Here is a 19351-nt window from a genome sequence, read left to right as displayed (position 1 = left end):
TGCTTGTATTTGGTTAATTTGATTGATTGATTGATTGATTCTAGTTTCAGCTTATGAGCTGTGGCCATGCTGGGGCACCGCCATTATATTTGTTTATATTTGGTTAATATTTGTGGCACTCTGTCAGTTAGGACAAGAGTTCCAGTTGATCCGATCAACGAAACAGCCTGCCCATGGAATTGACATGCAAGTGGCTAAGCACTCCACAGACATGTGTACCCTTAACGTAGCTCTCGGGGGAGATTCAGCGTGACACAGAGTGTGACAAGGCTGGCCCTTTGAAATACAGGTAGAACAGAAACAGGAAGAAAGAAAGTGGTGGTGAAAGAATACAGCAGGGTTCGCCACCAGCCCCTGCCAGAGCTTCATGGAGATTTAGGTGTTTTTGCTCAATAAATACAACGCCCGGCTTGGGAATCAAAACAGCAATCCTATAACTGCGAGTCCGCTGCCCTAACTACTGGGCCATTGCACCTCCGTTAATAGTTGATAGTCATACATCTATATGAATAGATACTGCATACAGAAATAAAGACATGCATCATACATACAACTGCTTACAATAATAGAGATTACTGTGTAATTTAGTCTGTGTTCATAATTTTTGGTTTACAATATTGAAAAAAATATGCCACCAAAGAAAAGATGCAATCTCTCCAGAAACTGGTATAACTGGTGTGTGAGGAATGAACACAGAGTCACCTTTACCACAACCAGTGAGAATATGGGCCTCATTGGTTTGTGCACAATCTTTTACCATTGCATAATTTTTGTTGAGAGAGGTTAGGCAACAGCATAATAGCTTCCTTTGATCCATTTACTTTCATTTTGGAGGACAAACAAACATACAAACCAACAGAATCTCTCTTTTATATATATATGTAAATAAGAAGTAAAAAAACAATAGTTTTCCCTGAACCATTTACTTTCATTTTGGAGGACAAACAGACAGAATCTCTGTCATATATATATATATATAGATAGATAGATAAAGATAAAAGGAAAAAGCATTGTAGTTTCCCTGGATAAGAAAAAAAGCATAATAGTTTCCCTTGAACCATTTACTTTCATTTCTGAGGACAAACAAACACACAAATGGACAGAATCTCTCTTTTATGTCTATAAATAAGATAAGAAGGAAAAGTATAATAGTTTCCCTAGGTAAGAAGTAAAAGCATAATAGTTCCCCTTGAACCATTTACTTTGATTTTGAAGGACAAACACAAACGGACAGAATTTCTTTTATATATATATAAATAACATAAGAAAAAGTAAAACAGTTTCCCTTGAACCATTTACTTTCATTTTGGAGGACAAACAAATAAACAAACACAAATGGACAGAATCTCTACTTTATATATATCTCTCTATATATAAAAGGCAGTTTGTCTGTCAGGTTGTACCCTCACCCTGACCACGGCTTTCAACCGACTCTAACGAAACTTGACACACACATAGCCCAATATCATAATTCAAAACTAACGCAGCGAAAAGTTTGAAAAGTTCCCCCAGTTCTGAAAAAATTCGATAAATTTGACATGGGGTCGAGAATCTAAGCTTATCGTATGCAACACATTTTCCGTTGTAGTTTTCGCAACTTGCAATCGATTTTCACCAAACTCATGGTGAAGCTTAATGTTACCCTAAGGAACTTAATTCTGGCATTAGTTTTTCATGCAATACCTTACCATCAGAAAAAATTCGATAAAATCATGCCATTTTGGGAAATCGCGTTCAAATTCAAGATGACATATTTTCAACAATATCTTTAACAAATTGGCAGGAATTTTTTTGGAAATTCATAGCGAGCATCATGTCTGCTCCAAGGAGCTATATGACCCTTTTGATTCCAATAGGATACGTTATTACTGGAAAAAATCAGTTAATTACATCATATGTGGCACACATAGCGAATTTCAGGCGATTTAGTCGATTTTTGCCGCTTTTATCATAAAGACTACTACAAATGGCATATGTTTTCCTTTTGCTTCAAATCCGAGCAATGTTGGGCTGTAGATGCGTTTGCGGTTGTGTGCGCACGTGCGCGTGTGTCCTTGACACGATGATTGCAGCTCTTCCTATTGGCTCCCCAAACGGTGAACAATGCTCTCAATTAAACACCCTTTGGCCAATCACATGCACTGACACACTCAGTTGTGCGCGTAGTTTGTGACTCCCACTTCTTCTCTCGGTTCACACCCGCTCGCTTCACACGTTGGCCTACTTCTGCTAATCGCTGCTGCAGCCGCAAGTTATTCGAATACTTTTTTTGTTTAAACTTTCTTTATAACTACCACCCCAAACGTTTTACCTTAAATTTTTGACGTACCCTAAGGGTTCTCGGACGCTAATTGCAAACTCTAAGCCGCTTTTGTCGTGTGCACCAAAAAACCATTTCCATTTGTTTGTTCAGTTTGGTCACTTTTTCATTGTTGTCACTCACATTGCTGCCCGCTTTTTTTCCATTTTTGCACCTTTTCATACATTTTGAGATACTTACCCACGTGTTCCTTTTTATTACACCTTTGCCAAACACATTGCTATCCACCAAAATGCCACCCAAGAAGAGAAGGAAGCTCCTCAGCCCTCGGACGTCCAAGGCATCGGCTGCTAGGGCTAGAAGGGCACGCGAGACCCACGAGGAAACCGCTTTGCGCCTCTCGCAAAAAGCTTCCCGTTCTGCCGCTGCTCAGGCATCTGAAACTACTAGCGACTGTTCTACCCGACTTGCAAAGGCCGCAGCGTACAGATCTTCCCTCCGCTCGAGGTTGACGAAAGAGCAACAGTCCAGGCAAAACATGCGGGCTTCTTCCTGTGCTTCCATCAGCAGAGCTCACGAGAACCCCGAACAAAGGGCCAATCGGAATGCGGCTAACGCTGCTAGCACCACCAGGACACGATCTGTCGAAACCCCACAGCAGAGGAAAACTCGCCAAGCTGCTGACGCTGCAAACACAGCCATGGCCCGATCTGCCGAAACACCTCAACAGAGGAGAGCTCGCCAAGAACCTAACGCCGCAAACACAGCCATGGCCCGATCTGCCGAAACTCCAGACCAACAAACTATTCGGACATCCAGAGATGCCATTAACACTGCTTCTGCTAGGGCTTCAGAGGGTGCTGAGGCGAGAGCTGAAAGGCTTTCAAGGGATGCCACTGCTACCGCTGTCGCACGCGCATCTCAATCTGCTGAGGCACGGCGCACTCGACTTGAGAGTATCAACCAACGTCGGGATATCATTCGTGGTGTACGTACCCCTGCCCCCGATTTCTGGTCGTCACTAGCATTCAACTACGACACCACAATTAACTTCTCCTTGCGTGACGACATCAAGATAGGGTCAATGACAATTGTATGCCAGTTTTGCAAAGCCAAGAAATGGCCCAGAGAGCCACCTTGTTTGTGCTGCTCTGGTGGCAAAGTGGACCTGCCACCCCTACGGGAACAACCTCAACCACTGAAGGATCTCGCAGCGGGTTTAACCCCTGAATCGTCACAATTCCTTGAAATCATTCGAAAGTACAACTGCTCATTCCAAATGACCTCTTTCGGGGCCAAAATTCCTCCTAGAGAAGGCTGGATGCCTACTTTCAAATTGCAGGGACAGGTCTACCATCTTATTGGGTCACTTCTGCCAGATGAGATTCAGCAGTCTTCTTTCCTCCAAATCTACTTCATTGCCGACTACAACCAGCAGGTTGATGCATGCCTTGGAATAATACCGGGTACATGCTATGTTTCCCGCAAAGTCGTTCTTCTCCGTCTCCAAACCATGCTTCATGATATCAACAGCTACGTCTGCAGGTTCAGGTATGCCTTGGACAGTGCTCCGTCTCCAAACTTCACCGTTGTCATTGATGCTGATAAACGACCCCACGGGGTGCACGAACGCCGTTTCAACGCACCTGCGTGCTACGAAATTGCCGCAGTCATACACGGAGAGTAACACAACAGCCGTGACATAATCATCTCCTCCCGTGGTAACAGCCTACGCAGGATCAGCGAGACTCACAGATCTTATGACACGCTTCAGTATCCATTGCTTTTCCCTTATGGGGAAGACGGCTACCACTTCGGAATTCCTTTACCGCAGCCTCCAATCAAACTACTGCGGCATCAAAGACGGTTTCCTGCAGAGCGTTCTACTCATACTGGTTCATGGTTAGGGAGGGTGAGTTCAACTTATTGCCCCGTTGTCGTCAGCTATTCAACCAGTTCGCCGTCGACATGGCCGCCAAAATGGAATCGGAAAGACTGCTATACATTAAACTTAATCTTCGCTCCGATTCCTACATTCATCTCCGTGACGGCTTGCAACAAGAAAATGACCCTCGCAACATCGGCAAGCCATGCATTCTACCCTCCACCTTCACGGGAGGACCACGATATATGCATGAAAGGACCCAAGACGCCTTGACCTACGTGCGCATTTACGGCCGGCCGGACCTCTTTATCACCTACACGTGCAATCCCAACTGCAACGAAATCACTCGCGAACTCCTCCCGGGTCACTCTCACACCCATCAACACGACATCGTTGCTTGGGTTTTCCGTCTGAATTTGGGCAAAATGATGGATTTGATAGTTAAGGGTCAGATTTTCGGGCATGCCAGGTGCCACATGCTTTCGGTCGAGTGGCAAAAGAGGGGCTTGCCACATGCTCACATCTTAATTTGGCTAACTAATAAAATCGAGACTAATGACATTGACAAATTCATTTCCGCCGAGATTCCTGATCCCGATGAAGACCCCGAACTGTACGAAATTGTCCGCACTACCATGGTGCACGGGCCCTGTGGACCAAATTACGCCAACACACCATGCTGCAAAAATGGATTAGCCTGCTCAAAGGGATTCCCTAAACGGTTCACTTTGGAGACTCAAACAGGCGGCGATGGGTATCCGCTGTACAAACGAAGGAGTCCAGCCAATGGAGGCCGCACGATTACGGTTGGGCGACATCAAGTGGACAACAGCTACATTGTCCCCTACTGTCCTCTCCTGTCGAAGATATTCAAAGCCCACGTCAACGTTGAGTTCTGCAGCTCCATCAGGTCAATACAATATGTCTGCAAATATGTCAACAAGGGCATCGATGCTGCCATGTTCAGCATCCAGAGGACCACCAGTCGTGACGAAGTGTTCAACTACTTGGCAGGCCGGTACCTCAGCAGCAACGAAGCGTTTTGGCGCATTTGCGGCTTCCCGCTCCATCAGAGACACCCGGCTATGGTGCAGCTTGCTGAACACTTGGAAAATGGACAGCGGATTTACTTCACAGAGCAAACTGCTGCGCAGGTAGCCACCAACCCTAAAGACACAACGTTGACCGGTTTCTTCAAATTATGCCAACGTGATGACTTCGCTCGAACGCTTTTGTACCCCCAGGTCCCATCGTACTTCGTGTGGTCTAACAACACCTGCGTTCGACGGAAATCCGGCAAAAACGTCAAAGGCTTCCCAGGCATCAAGTTTGACTCCTGTCTGGGTCGAGTTTACAACATCCCGCCAAACCAGCACGAATGCTTCTACCTCCGTCTCCTTCTACATGAGGTCCCTTGTCCAACAGGTTTCGGCAATATACGTACCGTCAATAGGGTTCTGTGCGACACCTTCAGGGAAGCATGTATGAGACTTGGCCTTCTAGAGGATGACTCCCAGTGGGACGCCACTATGGCAGAGGGCGCTTTACTGCAAACGCCTTCGGCCCTACGACATCTTTTCGCAATCCTTCTTCAAAAATGTCAGCTTAGTGACCCACTAAGTCTCTGGATGAAATACAGGGATGACATGTCGCAGGACTTCTTACGTACGACTCAGCAACACTGCCCTTCCGCCGAGATCACGTTCACCAACTTCATTTACAATTTTGCGCTTATTCAACTCGAAGACGCTGTTATCGATATGGGTGGCTCTGCTTTAACGGAGTACGGCCTTCCACCACCCACACGTGAACACGCCAATGTTATGTCTGCTGAATTGTTACGCGAAACTTCCTACTGCATTGTGGAACTACACCAGTACATCCAAGATAATGAACCACGACTGCTTCCAGACCAGCGCATAGCCTACAACACCATCGTAGACTCTGTCAGACAGCAACGTCGGGGGATTTACTTCCTTGACGCACCTGACGGCACTGGCAAAACCTTCATCACGAAACTATTTCTGGCGGAGGTCAGACGCAACACAGACATTGCCCTGGCTGTAGCTTCCTCTGGTATCGCGGCCACGTTGCTTCCGGGTGGCAGAACCGCCCGCTCTGCCTTCAGACTCCCGCTCGATCTGGCAAAGTCCGAGTCACCTATCTGCAACATCGCCAAGAACTCAGAACAGGCCGACATTCTGTGCAGATGCAAACTCATCGTATGGGACGAGTGCACTATGGCACACAAAGGCGCCCTTGAGGCACTGGACAGGTCCCTGCAAGACACCAGAGACTCTACGGCCCCCATGGGAGGATTGACATAACTTCTTTCAGGAGACTTCAGGCAGACTCTACCTGTTATTACAAAAGGAACCCGTGCCGATGCCGTGCGCGCGTGCCTTAAGTCGTCAGCTCTTTGGGTACATGTGCGGCCCTTGCACCTCCAAGCTAACATGCGCGCGCAGTTGATTGGTGACAGCGGATCCACTGCATTCTCCAGGGACCTTTTATCGCTCGGTGAAAATAGGATGCCGGCTAATGTGGATGGCTGCGTTCAATTGGATTCACTTTGCACCACTGTCGACACCCCTGCTAGCCTCCGGGACGCTGTCTTCAACGACCTACAAAACAATTTACGCGACCTAAAATGGCTGGCAGGCAGAGCTATTCTCGCACCCAAAAATACAACGGTCAACTCCATCAATATCCAGCTACTTGAAGCTATTCCTGGTGATGTCCCCATCTACAAATCTATAGATAGGACAGCAGACCCCGCCGAGGTTGCCGATTATCCTGTTGAATTCCTGAATTCACTTGAACCGCCAGGCCTACCGCCACACATCCTGAAGTTAAAAGTCGGTGCGCCCTTTATGCTCATCAGGAATTTGGTTCCACCTAAAGAGTGCAACGGCACACATCTGGTTGTGAAACATTTGGCACCACATTTAATAACGGCCACAATACTTACCGGTTGTGGGAAGGGAGAGGACGTCTTTATTCCACGCATGCACCTTCAACCGTCGGGGGCTGACCTACCAATCCACTTCAGGCGTTCTCAGTTTCCTGTCAAACTCTGCTTCACAATGTCCATCAATAAATCCCAAGGCCAAACGCTACAAGTCGCTGGGTTACATTTGGGCGAACAGTGTTTCGCCCACGGTCAACTCTACGTGGGCTGTTCACGCGTTGGGAGGCACAATGATGTTTTCATGTTTTCGCCCAAAGGGACAGCTAGGAACATCGTATACACAGAAGTATTCGAGTGAAGAGAAGACATTGCAACCTACACATGCGCCTTCGTTCCCTAGAGGGAAAGAAACTAGATTGGGATTAGTCGTTGCCTACTAGGGGCTCTTACATACCCGGGCAACGCCGGGCTATGCTGTTAGTATGTATATATATCTGTAGGTGTATATATATATATCTGAGTTTATATATGAATATGCATGTATATATAATATTCTGCGGATCTTTTCTTTTTGAAGGCCAGATTTTCCTAGTTAACTAAAAAATTTGAAACTTCGTATACTGGTAGAATGTGTCAAAAGAAAACATTATTGTAAACAAAATTGAAAACAAAATTGTAATTTGTAACTTAAACGTAGTTTAATTTTTACTAATTTTAACCAATGAAATCCCAACATCTTCGAATATTAACCAATGAAATCCCAACATTGCTGCGTTATCGATATTGATAAAGAAATATAGCAGACGCACGACACACACACACACACATTTGCACAAGCACATAGTAATTAATATATAAGCATACACACACATACAAACGGACATATACATACACACACATACGCACACAAGCAAAAATACACGTTGTGTTTTGCCACTTGCCGCAACAAATTTGCACAGAAGGGGGGGGGGTCAATGTTTCATCATTTCGGGGTCGATAAATTAAGTACCAATTACGCACTGGTGTCGAGGATGTTTTTCCCAATTTATATCACAGCTTCCGACAAGCTGGGGGCATCCTTTTATGAAAAAATATTTTGCAAATTTTTACAATACGACTAACACTCCACGCGCAAACTCGAGACCGATTTAGGCATATTATTGTTTTGTTTTTGTTGTTTCTGGCCCTTCAAAACCATGGGAGAAGCCTTTTCGGTAAAAAAAAATAAAGAAAATATTCAAAAAATATCGTTAATATCTTTATTGGGCGACGAAATTAATCGATTTAAGAGATATAGCTGTTATTTCTAGCACATGTAGAAGACAGAAGAAGAGGTAAATAATTTGAGCTCGAATGCTGCGATTTCATTGGTTAAAATTCTTAAAATTAAACTACGTTTAAGTTACGAATTACAATTTTGTCTTCAATTTTGTTTACAATAATGTTTTCTTTTGACACATTCTACCAGTATACGAAGTTTCAAATTGTTTAGTTAACTAGGAAAATCTGGCCTTCAAAAAGAAAAGATCCCAGAAATGTAAATAAACCAAATCTGTTTTTTAAACAAGGGAGATTTTCATACGGCACAGAATGTTTTCACCTCAATAGACATCATTGATTGGTTGAAATTGCAGAAATTGAAGAAAAAAACAACAACAAATATCTTACAAACTATAGTTTGTAAGATAAAGCCAAGAGAAAAAGATGTTTTATAAACACATTCTACCAGTATACGAAGTTTAAAAGTGTTTAGTTACGTGGAAATTATTTTAAAAAACTGCCGTTCGAACCAAAAGGATCCCAAAGTCCGAGTTTTCTTTTCCTTAGTGAAAATCGTGTGGGTGAAAGGATCAATGGGGTGAAATTTCCAAGGCTTCTACCTCACTCCATCCCGTTTTCCGGACCCAAAAAAGGGTTTTGTAGCATATTAGGAGGTCACCAGAATTCATTCAATGAAAAAAAAAAAAAAAAAGAATCCAATGATTCCTTGATTCCTCAGAGAAAATGATGTGGGTGAAAGGATCAAAATTTACCCCCAACACACTCACTCGCACACGGATAGATACGCTTGAAAGACAATGTGTGAGGGTGCAACCGTGTTCACTGTTCCGCTGCAAAAAATAAACAGGCGCAGGAGTGGCTGTGTGGTAAGTAGCTTGCTAACCAACCACATGGTTCCGGGTTCAGTCCCACTGCGTGGCATCTTGGGCAAGTGTCTTCTGCTATAGCCCCGGGCCAACCAAAGCCTTGTGAGTGGATTTGGTAGACGGAAACTGAAAGAAGCCCGTCGTATATATGTATATATATATATATATATATATATATATATATATAGGCACAGAAGTGGCTGTGTGGTAAGTAGCTTGCTAACCAACCACATGGTTCCGGGTTCAGTCCCACTGCGTGGCATCTTGGGCAAGTGTCTTCTGCTATAGCCCCAGGCCGACCAAAGCCTTGTGAGTGGATTTGGTAGACGGAAACTGAAAGAAGCAAAAGGTTCAACAATGCTCTACTGCATGAGTAGCAGAGGTATGAACTGTTCCAGATTGCTGATGTGGTGTATGGACAGATAATGGTTTAGTGACAATGGAAAGAGTGAAACACGGAAGTGCTGCTGTGAGATTTTAAATGTGGAGAATGCACAAGTGGCAGAGATTCTTCCCAAAGATGACAGCAGTATGATGGAGGAAGCAATTAAGGATATGAAGCCAGGAAAAGCCCTTGGTCCATCAGGAATTACCACCGAAATGCTTGAAATATCTAGCAGAGTAGGATACAGCTTAGTTAGCCATGCAGCAAATCAGGTTGTACAGGAAGGTGCCATACCCAATGTCAGCATCAAAGTCAACTGTCACAAAGGTATAAGATGCTTTAGGGAAAGGAAATTATAGAGGCAAATTGCTGGACTGGGTCAGGAAATTTACAGAAAAGGGGTAAAGGGTAACGACCCACTTTGGTCATGAATGCCCATGGGATTGCACCAGGAAAGTTCCCCTCCAAGGCACAAGTCCGGGCAAGGTTGTTTTATGGAAAACCAAGAGTCGCCCATGTATACCAGCCTCCCCTCTCAAAGCCATTGATGCTATCCAAGGGAAAGGCAAAGGGGCCGATACAGCTTGGCACCAGTGACATCACAATTCATTTCTACAGCTGAGTGAACTGGAGCAAGATGAAGTAAAGAGTCTGGCTCAAGAACACAACACATAGCCCATCCCAGGAATTGAACCCACTACCTCATGATTGTGAGCCTCAACACTCTAACCACTGAATCAGAGAGTGATACAGTTCAGTTTTATACCAGAGAAAAGTACTACAGATGCTCTCTTTATTATGAAACAATTACTGTAGAAGCATTTAGCTAAAAGTAAACCACTGTACTTGGTTGACCTGGAGAAAGCCCACAACAGGATCCCTTGCTCAGTGATTGCAGCAGGTCCTTGACTTGCTAACAGAAAACAACTTCCAGGCTGGGTTCTAAAAGTGACAGGAACGTTGGGGCTGGTGTATTGTTGCACAAAGTGACTATTTTGAAGATGATGCTAGAAACTTAGGTAAATCAGTTATTTTTTTCTTAAACGTAACTAGTGCAGGAACCTTTGATACCACCTCATATATACAGTAACTATGTGAGAATAAAGTGGTTTACTTTGAAAGTTTTTATCCTTCAGTCCAGAGGAAATCAGTTCCCATGAGCCTTTACAAGGCCTCTGAGGCTGATGGGAGGGAAGGAGGGAGATATCCTCAAAACAGAAACCTGATCTGAATGCTTGCAACAGAGTAGACTCTGCTTATGGCACCCAAGGTATTAATGTTGTGTTGTTAATTTGGGTGATGGATTATGTCTACCTCCTAAGTAGGAAATGGAAGGATTTGAACTCAGAATGTGAAGAACCAGAACAAATACCACAATCCTTTCATCTTTAAGTTGCCACACAAAATCAGGCATCGATGTCGAGTGCCTCGAGTTGGTTTTATTAAAGCTGGCAAAATGGTTTTGATATCGGTTCTTGAATGAATCTTTCCTACTGGTCAAGTCAGAAGTAGTGCCATCGTCAAAGGCTAGGGGCCCACTAGGTGGGTTATTCAATGCTTGGTTGATTTCTGTTATTAATTGACAAGTCCCTTAACCCCTTCAGGGTTGTTAGGGTACTGCAGCCTTGCAGAGTATCTCGGGTGAAAAAGCCTGGTGGAGCTCATCCCTCTCCAAGCTAAAGTCATTTTTACAGCTGAGTGAACTGGGGCAACGTGAATGAAGTGTTTTGCTCAAGAACACAATGGATTACCCAGTCCAGGGATTGAAACCACAATCTTATGGTCATGAATCCAACACCCTGACTACTAAGACACATGCCTCCACCGTGCACACATTTATGAATGAAAATACAGTTCTAAATACTGATTATTTGTTTAAACTGCAATGAATAACTATATAAATATCCAAGTATTTTCTGTTGTGTCTGGGGAGAGTCATTCTCTTTTAGTGCCTTATTATTTAACACACTCACTGGTAAAATTTCCACTTCTTTCTTATTTTTATTTTCCTAAAATTTTCTTTGAGTCTTGCAACCTTTCCAATAGTTTTGACTCTGTCCGTTATTTACACTGCGTTCCCTTTTGTTTGTTTGTGCGCATGTGTGTGGGTCAGTGGGTCAGTGTGTGCATGCCTATACATGCATGCATGTACGTATGTGTGTTTTGCATGTGTATGTACGTATCCTGCATATTTATGTGCTTGCCTGTCCGTGTTTGTGTATTTTCTATGTATGGATGTGTGTGTGAGCATGTGCTTGTATATATATACATCTGTGTGTGCATGTCTGTCTGTGTGTGTGTGTGTGTGTGTACCATGTTTGTATGTGTGGATGTGCATCTTTATATGTGTGGTTCCGTGTCTGTTCATGTAGTCTGTATACTTATCCATCTGTATATTGATAAATAATAAGGCACAAAAAGAAAATGACTCTCCCCAGACACAACAGAACATGCTTCAACACACGAACTCATATAAAGAATCTTGCAAACCAAACCCAAAAACGAAATATCCAAGTATTCTTAATTATTTCTCTTTATTAAAAATATCAAAATAGTAAATTAAGTTATTAATGTACACATATTGTGGTTATATAAAATGTAGTGTTGTTATCATACTGTTAATGTCTTTCTTGTGTGAATACATTGATATATTCTTTCATCGAATGAAGTTTGGTATTGATATAGGCACAGGTCATGAATGGATGGTTAAGAAGTTCGCTTCCGATCATGTGGTTTTCTCCACTGCAAGTCATCATCATCATCATTTAACATTCATTTTCCATGCTGCCAGGAGTTGGTTGGTTTGACAAGAGTTGATAAGGCCAGAGGACTGCACCAGCTCTGCTTTCACAGGATTTCTGTGGCTGGATGCCTTTCCTAAGGTGAACCACTCCACAGAGTGTACTGGGTGCCTTTTATGTGGCACTAGCACCAGTATCAATTCTGCTGTGGTGGATGGATCAACAAGAGCCTTGGGTGAATTTGGCAAATGGAAAATGAAAGAAGCTTGTCATTTATAAATCTGCTTGAGAAGACCTGTCAAGCCAAGTGGAATTGTAGTTGTGGCCAATGCTGGTGTCATGTAACTGGTACTTGTGCCAGTGATACATAAAAAGCACCTTTCGAACTTTGGGCTTCACAGAGGCAGTGACAAGACCTTTGCCAACAGAGCATACTTGAGAAAACCTGTCAAGCCAAGTGAGATCCTAGTTGTGGTTGATGCACAGTGCTGCCAATGACTCTACGTTCGTACAAAACTGTACGTTTTGGCCAAAATTTTGATGTGCTGTACGTTCAGGTGAATTTGCTGTATGCTTTAGTGATCTTGGCATTGGTTTTTAAAATCCAGGCTTTGACCGATTGATTTTTTTACATGTGCGTTTGTGAGCTTAATAAAAATAACAGTACGTCTGGTCCGCTTTCGCAAACACGTCTGCATGGACACACGCATTGACTAATGAGGTCAAGGGTGTCTGTAATTTTGGGTGAATGTATATACGTTGTTTACCAAACCGTAGCTGTCATAACACAAGTTTTCTCACAGGCTGAAGGTATGTGATTGTTTTTTTGAAACTTTGATAAATTAGACTCAATTTTACAGCACTTATTTATACAAATCCACCGTATCTGTCTGAACCTGGATTTTAAATGGTATGTAATGTGTTTAATAATTTGATTAATTCAAATAGATCTTACAGATCTATTAACTGGAACAAGAGATGAGTGATAGAACTTTGAAAACAGAACATTCCTCAGATAATGAACGTGAAGGCTAGATGGGCATCGTATGAAAGGAAACTTCTGCAAAAATTATTGTGTGATGAAAAATTTTCTAGTTGGTTGGAGCGAGGCAAGAACGATACAACTAAAGGCAAATGCATATTATGCAAGCATGAAATTGCAGGTAGTTTGAGCCAAATTTTACGACACGAGCAGAGAGAAAAACAAAGCAAGAATGCAAAGGAAGCAAAAAAGTCGACCAATTATTTCGAGGCCTCATCAATTTCTTCCCATTCCAAGAAAGTAGCAGCTGCTGAATTAAAATATTGTGCATTTGTCGCTGAGCATATTCTCCCAATTTCTATTTTGGACCACTTACCTGGCCTTGTTTTAAACACCTGTCCTGATTCTAAAATTGCCCAGGATGTAAAGTGTGCCTGAATGAAAGGTACATAAATCTTTCTTAAAGCCATTGGCCCCTACAGCTTCAACACTTTATTAAAAAAACTTCATTCATTAAAATTCTCACTCGTTATTGATGAAACAACTGATGTTTCAACTCTAAAAGCAACATGTCCTGGTTTCCAGATATTAAGATGTTGAAATTCAAAAGACAGTCAACGATTTTCTTACACTTATAGAAATACAGGATTGCAGTGCTACGGGTATATACAGCTGTCTTCTATCATTTTGAAACAAACAAGCTATTCCTCTGGAAAATTTGATAGGTTTTGCCTGTGATAATGCAAATGTTATGATGGGAAGCAAAGGAGGTGTTCAGCACTTGTTGAAGCAGAACAGGGCAGATCTTTTCGTGCGAGCCTGTGTCTGTCATTCTTTACACTTGTGTTCATCAAACACGTGCAATGAATTACCGAATTCTGTTGAAGAATTGACAAGCATACTTTAGTCACAGTCCTAAGCGTATCAATGAATTCAAAGATCTGCAGAAAATAGCTTCAATTGATCCTCACAAAGTCCTGCATGCAAGTTGCACTAGATGGCTGTCTCCCAAGAAAGTTGCGCAGTGCATTTTAGAGCAGTGGCCAACACTGCTGGCATATTTCGCACAAGTAACATTAGAGGGTGGGTGTCCAATTACGGCTCGACGAATTCTCACTGAAATGAAGAATCCTCTTACAAATATGTATTTAGCATTCCTCTCTTTCATTTTAAATGACGTTAACAAACTAAACCTGGAATTCCAGGCCGAAGGCTATCGGATGCATAAGCTTAAAAGAGCCATCAACGCTGGAATGAAGGGAATTTTGAGCAATTTCATCAGACCTGACTTACTTTCTGTCATCAATGTGTGTGAGATTAATGTCAACGATGCAACGACATCCCAACCATTAGATTGTATCTACTTTGGCACTGGAGCTGAGAGAATTTTATACGAAAATGCTACCACCATTGCCCTTGACGAATTGTTGGCACCGACAGGATATACGATTCTTTGTTAGTCTTTCAAATCAAATGCTTGTGCAGTTTTCATCTTGTGATATGCAGAACAATTTGGGATTACTAGAGGTGTTGGAACCAACCAACCGTAACTGAAGGAAGACCAAGGTCAATTATACCACTTATCATGTGCTTCCCAAGTTTTTGTGATGAAAAAGATTTCGAAGAAATTATTCAGGAATGGTTCAACGTTCTTTCATCCCATATAATGAAGCAGAAAAATTTTGGTTTGCTGTTTCACAAGAGAAATGTGGTGATGAGTACTGCTACCCCCTGTTGCCATTCTTTATGCTCAGTCTTCTTTCTTTACCAGACTCCTCTGCATCGCCAGAAAGAATTTTCGCTGTTTTCCACAATATCAAAACTAAAAGTCAAAATCACTTGAAAACTTCATCGCTTAACCCTTTAGTGTTTGCATTATTCTGCCAAAATTAATCCTTTTTTACCCACATTGTTTTGAACTAATCATGCATTATCTTGTAACTATGAGATTTTGAAGAGGTAGCTGCTAATTTTTAAAACGATATTGTAGGGCTGGTGTGAGAGACCAGATCTGGCCACATTGAACATAAAACAGGCAGAATACTTTTGGCCGGATATGGCCGGTTTAAATGCTAAAGGGTTAATGCTCTTTTGAGGTCAAAAACTTTGTTACAAAATACCGATTGTACGATGTGGGAGACTGATGAACAACTTTGTAAAACATTATTTGAAAATAATTGATACAACAGAGAAACTCCCCACGAAGACGATTTTTCTTTTTGATGTCCAAACATTCAACGTTTCAATAAATGTTTTCCAAATCAAAAAAAATGTATAAAAAGTTCGTTTTGACTGTATTTGGGGGCTTCAGTAAAATTCTGTACGTTTTGAAAAAAACCTTTGGCAGCACTGTTGATGCCAGAGTTTCATAACTGGCAGATAAAATGTACCCATTATACTCTTGGAGTGGTTGACATTAAGAAAAGCATTCAGCTGTAGAAACCATGCCAAGATAGACTGGAACCTGGTGCAGCTCCCCAGTTTTCAAACTGTCCAACCCATGCCAGCATGGAAAATAGACATTAAATGATGATATGTGTGTTTGCTTACATTCGTGCTCTATGGCAGTCACTATATGTGATGTTCTTGTCACCTGTCAACAACTTGAGGGCTTATTTGGTACCTTTCTAGGCTTGTTAAATAAAAGATCTCTTCCTTGAAAAACAGTTAATGATTAGTAACAAGAACAGCATTCAGATGTAAAACAAAGCATTAATATGTTTATTTAACCCAGGTAAGCAGAAAGAAAATCAAAATAAAATGAAATGGATAGTTACACTTTAGTAGGAATACATGTATGTGCCGTCGTGTGTTTTGAGAGAATGATTTACCATGTGCTTATTTATGTAGCTTCACTCCTGTACAAATGCATTTATGTGTTGTTCAGATTGTGATGGGTTTCTCTCCTGTATGAATACACTTATGTTTTGCTAAGGCACCATTTTGAGTGAATGATTTACCACAAATGTCACAGTGATATGGTTTATGCCCTGTGTGTGTATGTTTGTGAGTAATTAAGTTACCTTTCTTAGAAAATGATTTATCACAGACATCACATTGAAATGGTTTATCCCCTGTATGAATGTGCTTGTGATTGGTTAAGTGGTGATTTAGAGAGAATGATTTGCCACAGATATCACATTGATATGGTTTCTCACCTGTATGGATGTGTTTGTGTGTAATTAAGGTACTTTTCTGAGAGAATGATTTACTGCAGATATCACAGTGATATGGTTTATCTCCTGTATGAATGTGTTTGTGGGCAGTTAAGTGCTGATTTAGAGAGAAGGATTTACCACAGATATCACATTGATATGGTTTATCTCCTGTATGAACAAGTTTGTGTGTAGTTAAGCTACCTTTCTGAGAGAATGATTTACCACAGATATCACAGTGATATGGCTTCTCTCCTGTATGAATTCGTTTATGAGTAGTTAAGTTATCACTTTTATAGAAAGATTTACCACAGATATCACAGTAATATCGTTTGTCATTTGAATGAATGAGTTTGTGAGAAGATAAGTTATATATTTGAGAGAATGATTTACCACAGATATCACAGTGATATGGTTTCTCTGCTATATGAATGTGTTTGTGTAATGTTAAGTTACTTTTCTTAGAGAATGATTTACCACAGATATCACAGTGATATGGTTTTGGCTTGCCTCCTGTATGAGTGTATTTGTGTGTTGTTAAGTTACTCTTCTGAGAGAATGATTTACCACAGATATCACAGCAGTGGGGTCTAGGATTATGTCCTGTATGAATGTATAAGTGTGTAGTCAAATTACTTTTCTGAGAGAATGATTTGCCACAGATATCACAGTGGTGTGGTTTTGCATTCTGTCCTGTATGAATGTATAAGTGTGTAGTTAAGTTACTTTTCTGAGAGAATGATTTGCCACAAACATCACAATGATATGGCTTCTCTCCTGTATGAATACGTTTGTGTCTATTTAAGTCATCATTTTGAGAGAATGATTTACCACAGATATCACAGTGATATGGCTTCTCCCCTGTATGAATACGCTTGTGAGTAATTAAATTATATACTTGAGAGAAGGATTTACCACAGATATCACAGTCATATGGTTTCTCTCCAGTATGAATACGTTTGTGTGTAGTTAAGTTACTTTTCTGAAAGAATGATTTACCACAGATATCACAGTGATATGTTCTTTTTTGTGTATGAATACGTTTGTGTTTAGACAATTGATTACTTCGAGAGAATGATTTACCACAGATCGCACAGTGATATGGTTTCTTCCCTGTGTGAGTATGTTCATGAGCAGTTTGCTTACTTTTTAGAGTGAACGACTTCTTACAGATGTCACAGTAGTATGATGTTTTACCAACATCTTTTGATATCTCATCAATAAATCGAATCATTCTAGACTGTGTTTCCGATTTAACATTGTCCTCCCACAATTCAATTTCCATATCTTTTCTTGTTTCAACACAAGATGCAGAGGCTATTCTTCTTTTTAATTTTAATTTTCTTATTCTCAGCAAATACTTCCACTGCTACATCAACCATGATCTTAGTCAATATCTGAAGATACTGCAAACTCATTTGCAATCAAGTTTAATTACAATGTAAAAATCATCTTGTAACATTTTGCAGACTGCAAAAATTTTGCTAAGTCAGAGGAAATATTTCCCAGTAACAAACACAGTTGTTTTACTTCAGCATCACATTTTCCATTAATTTTAGCAGATGATAAATAATGATGATCTATCCAAGGTGAAGAAGATATTCTTGAATTCCAATGTCAAATGATAATCTGAAATAACAGAGAGACAGTATAAGCCATAGAAGATACTTAGAAATTAAGATTCAACATTTTCTATGTTTTATGTTTTACTAGATTCAATCTAGTAAATTATGGCTGCAGCCATGCTGGAGCACCACCTTGAAGAAATGTTTTAGTCAAATGTATTGACTCCCGTACTTAGTTTTTTAAAGCTTGGTACTTAGTCTATCTCTTTTTAGTCAAACCTCTAATTTACAGGAATGTAAACAAACCAGCACCAGTTGTGTCAAACAATGGTGGTGGTGGTGGTGGTGGTGGTGGGTGGACAAACACAGACACAAAAACACACAATCATCATCAGTGTTTAACATCCATTTTCCATACTGGCATGGGTTGGATGGTTTGACATGGAACTGACCAGCAGGGGTCAGCTGTCCAGACTCCAGACATCTGATTGTGACATGGATGCCCTTTCCAACACCAACCACTTCACAGAGTACGCTCAATGTTTTTTTTCTTTTATGTACCACCAACAGAGGTGCGTTTATGCACCACTAGCACAGGTGCATATTACTTGGCTCTGCTACCTGCAAAGGACAAGCCTGTATGTATGGATGACTGCGATTTTACTTAGCTTGATGCACCTTCTCAAGTAAAGCAAATCATCACAACACCTTGTCCCTTGTCATTTCCTCAGTGAGGCCCAGCATCTGAAGATCCTTCCTCACCACTTCCTGGGTCTACCCCTTCTGCAGGTTCCCGCCACAATTAGAGCTCAGCACTTCTTCACACGGCAGCTGCATGGGCTTCTTCCAGCTTCTGTCAAACAAATTCACTCAAAAGGCTTTGGTTGGTCCAAGGCTATAGGAGAAGGCACTTGCCCAGGGTTGCAGGCTGAACACCAAACATGAATCAGCATAGGATAAAAAGTTACCTTCTGAGGCACAAGTCTGGGCAAGGTTGTTTTATGAAAAACCAGCAGTCACCTAGGCATATCAGCTTACCCTCTCTACGCCACCGATGTTATCCAAGAGAAAGGCAAAGGGGCCGATACAGCTTGGCACCAGTGACATCACAACTCATTTCTACAGCTGAGTGAACTGCAGCAACAGGAAATAAAATGTCTTGCTCAAGAACACAACACACTGCCCAGACCAGAAATTGAACTCACTACCTCATGATTGTGAGCCCAACACTCTAACCATTGAACCATGCACTTCCAGTTACCATAGCTGTACTTTTAAATGTTATCAAAATTACATCATACAACTTTTATGTGAGGTCTA

General features: G+C 41.6%; 4 protein-coding genes across 4 annotated transcripts in view; 2 read left to right on the top strand and 2 right to left on the bottom strand.

Moving 5' to 3' along the window:
* LOC115226337 (zinc finger protein 271-like) overlaps window positions 1-19351 on the top strand; it is a 478512-nt gene that overhangs the window by 105454 nt on the left and 353707 nt on the right. The window lies entirely within an intron of this gene.
* The window catches only part of LOC118768553 (zinc finger protein 239-like), a 225563-nt gene that overhangs the window by 61056 nt on the left and 145156 nt on the right, over window positions 1-19351 (top strand). The window lies entirely within an intron of this gene.
* Window positions 1-19351, bottom strand: part of LOC115226522 (gastrula zinc finger protein XlCGF17.1-like) — a 371227-nt gene that overhangs the window by 247603 nt on the left and 104273 nt on the right. The gene's annotated exons all lie outside the window — the stretch shown is intronic.
* On the bottom strand, window positions 14140-17751 carry LOC115226390 (zinc finger protein 765-like). The gene is made up of 3 exons (XM_029797388.1): window positions 17613-17751; window positions 16923-17159; window positions 14140-14189 (listed from the first exon to the last, which is right to left on the bottom strand). The coding sequence occupies exons 1-3, from the start codon at window positions 17749-17751 to the stop codon at window positions 14140-14142; spliced, it is 426 nt and encodes a 141-aa protein (XP_029653248.1).

The sequence above is a fragment of the Octopus sinensis genome, linkage group LG30, assembly GCF_006345805.1.
Source record: "Octopus sinensis linkage group LG30, ASM634580v1, whole genome shotgun sequence".
In the NCBI taxonomy this organism is placed as follows: domain Eukaryota; kingdom Metazoa; phylum Mollusca; class Cephalopoda; order Octopoda; family Octopodidae; genus Octopus; species Octopus sinensis.
The sequence above is the reverse complement of the archived record's forward strand: the minus strand, read 5'-3'. Positions and strand labels throughout refer to the sequence as shown.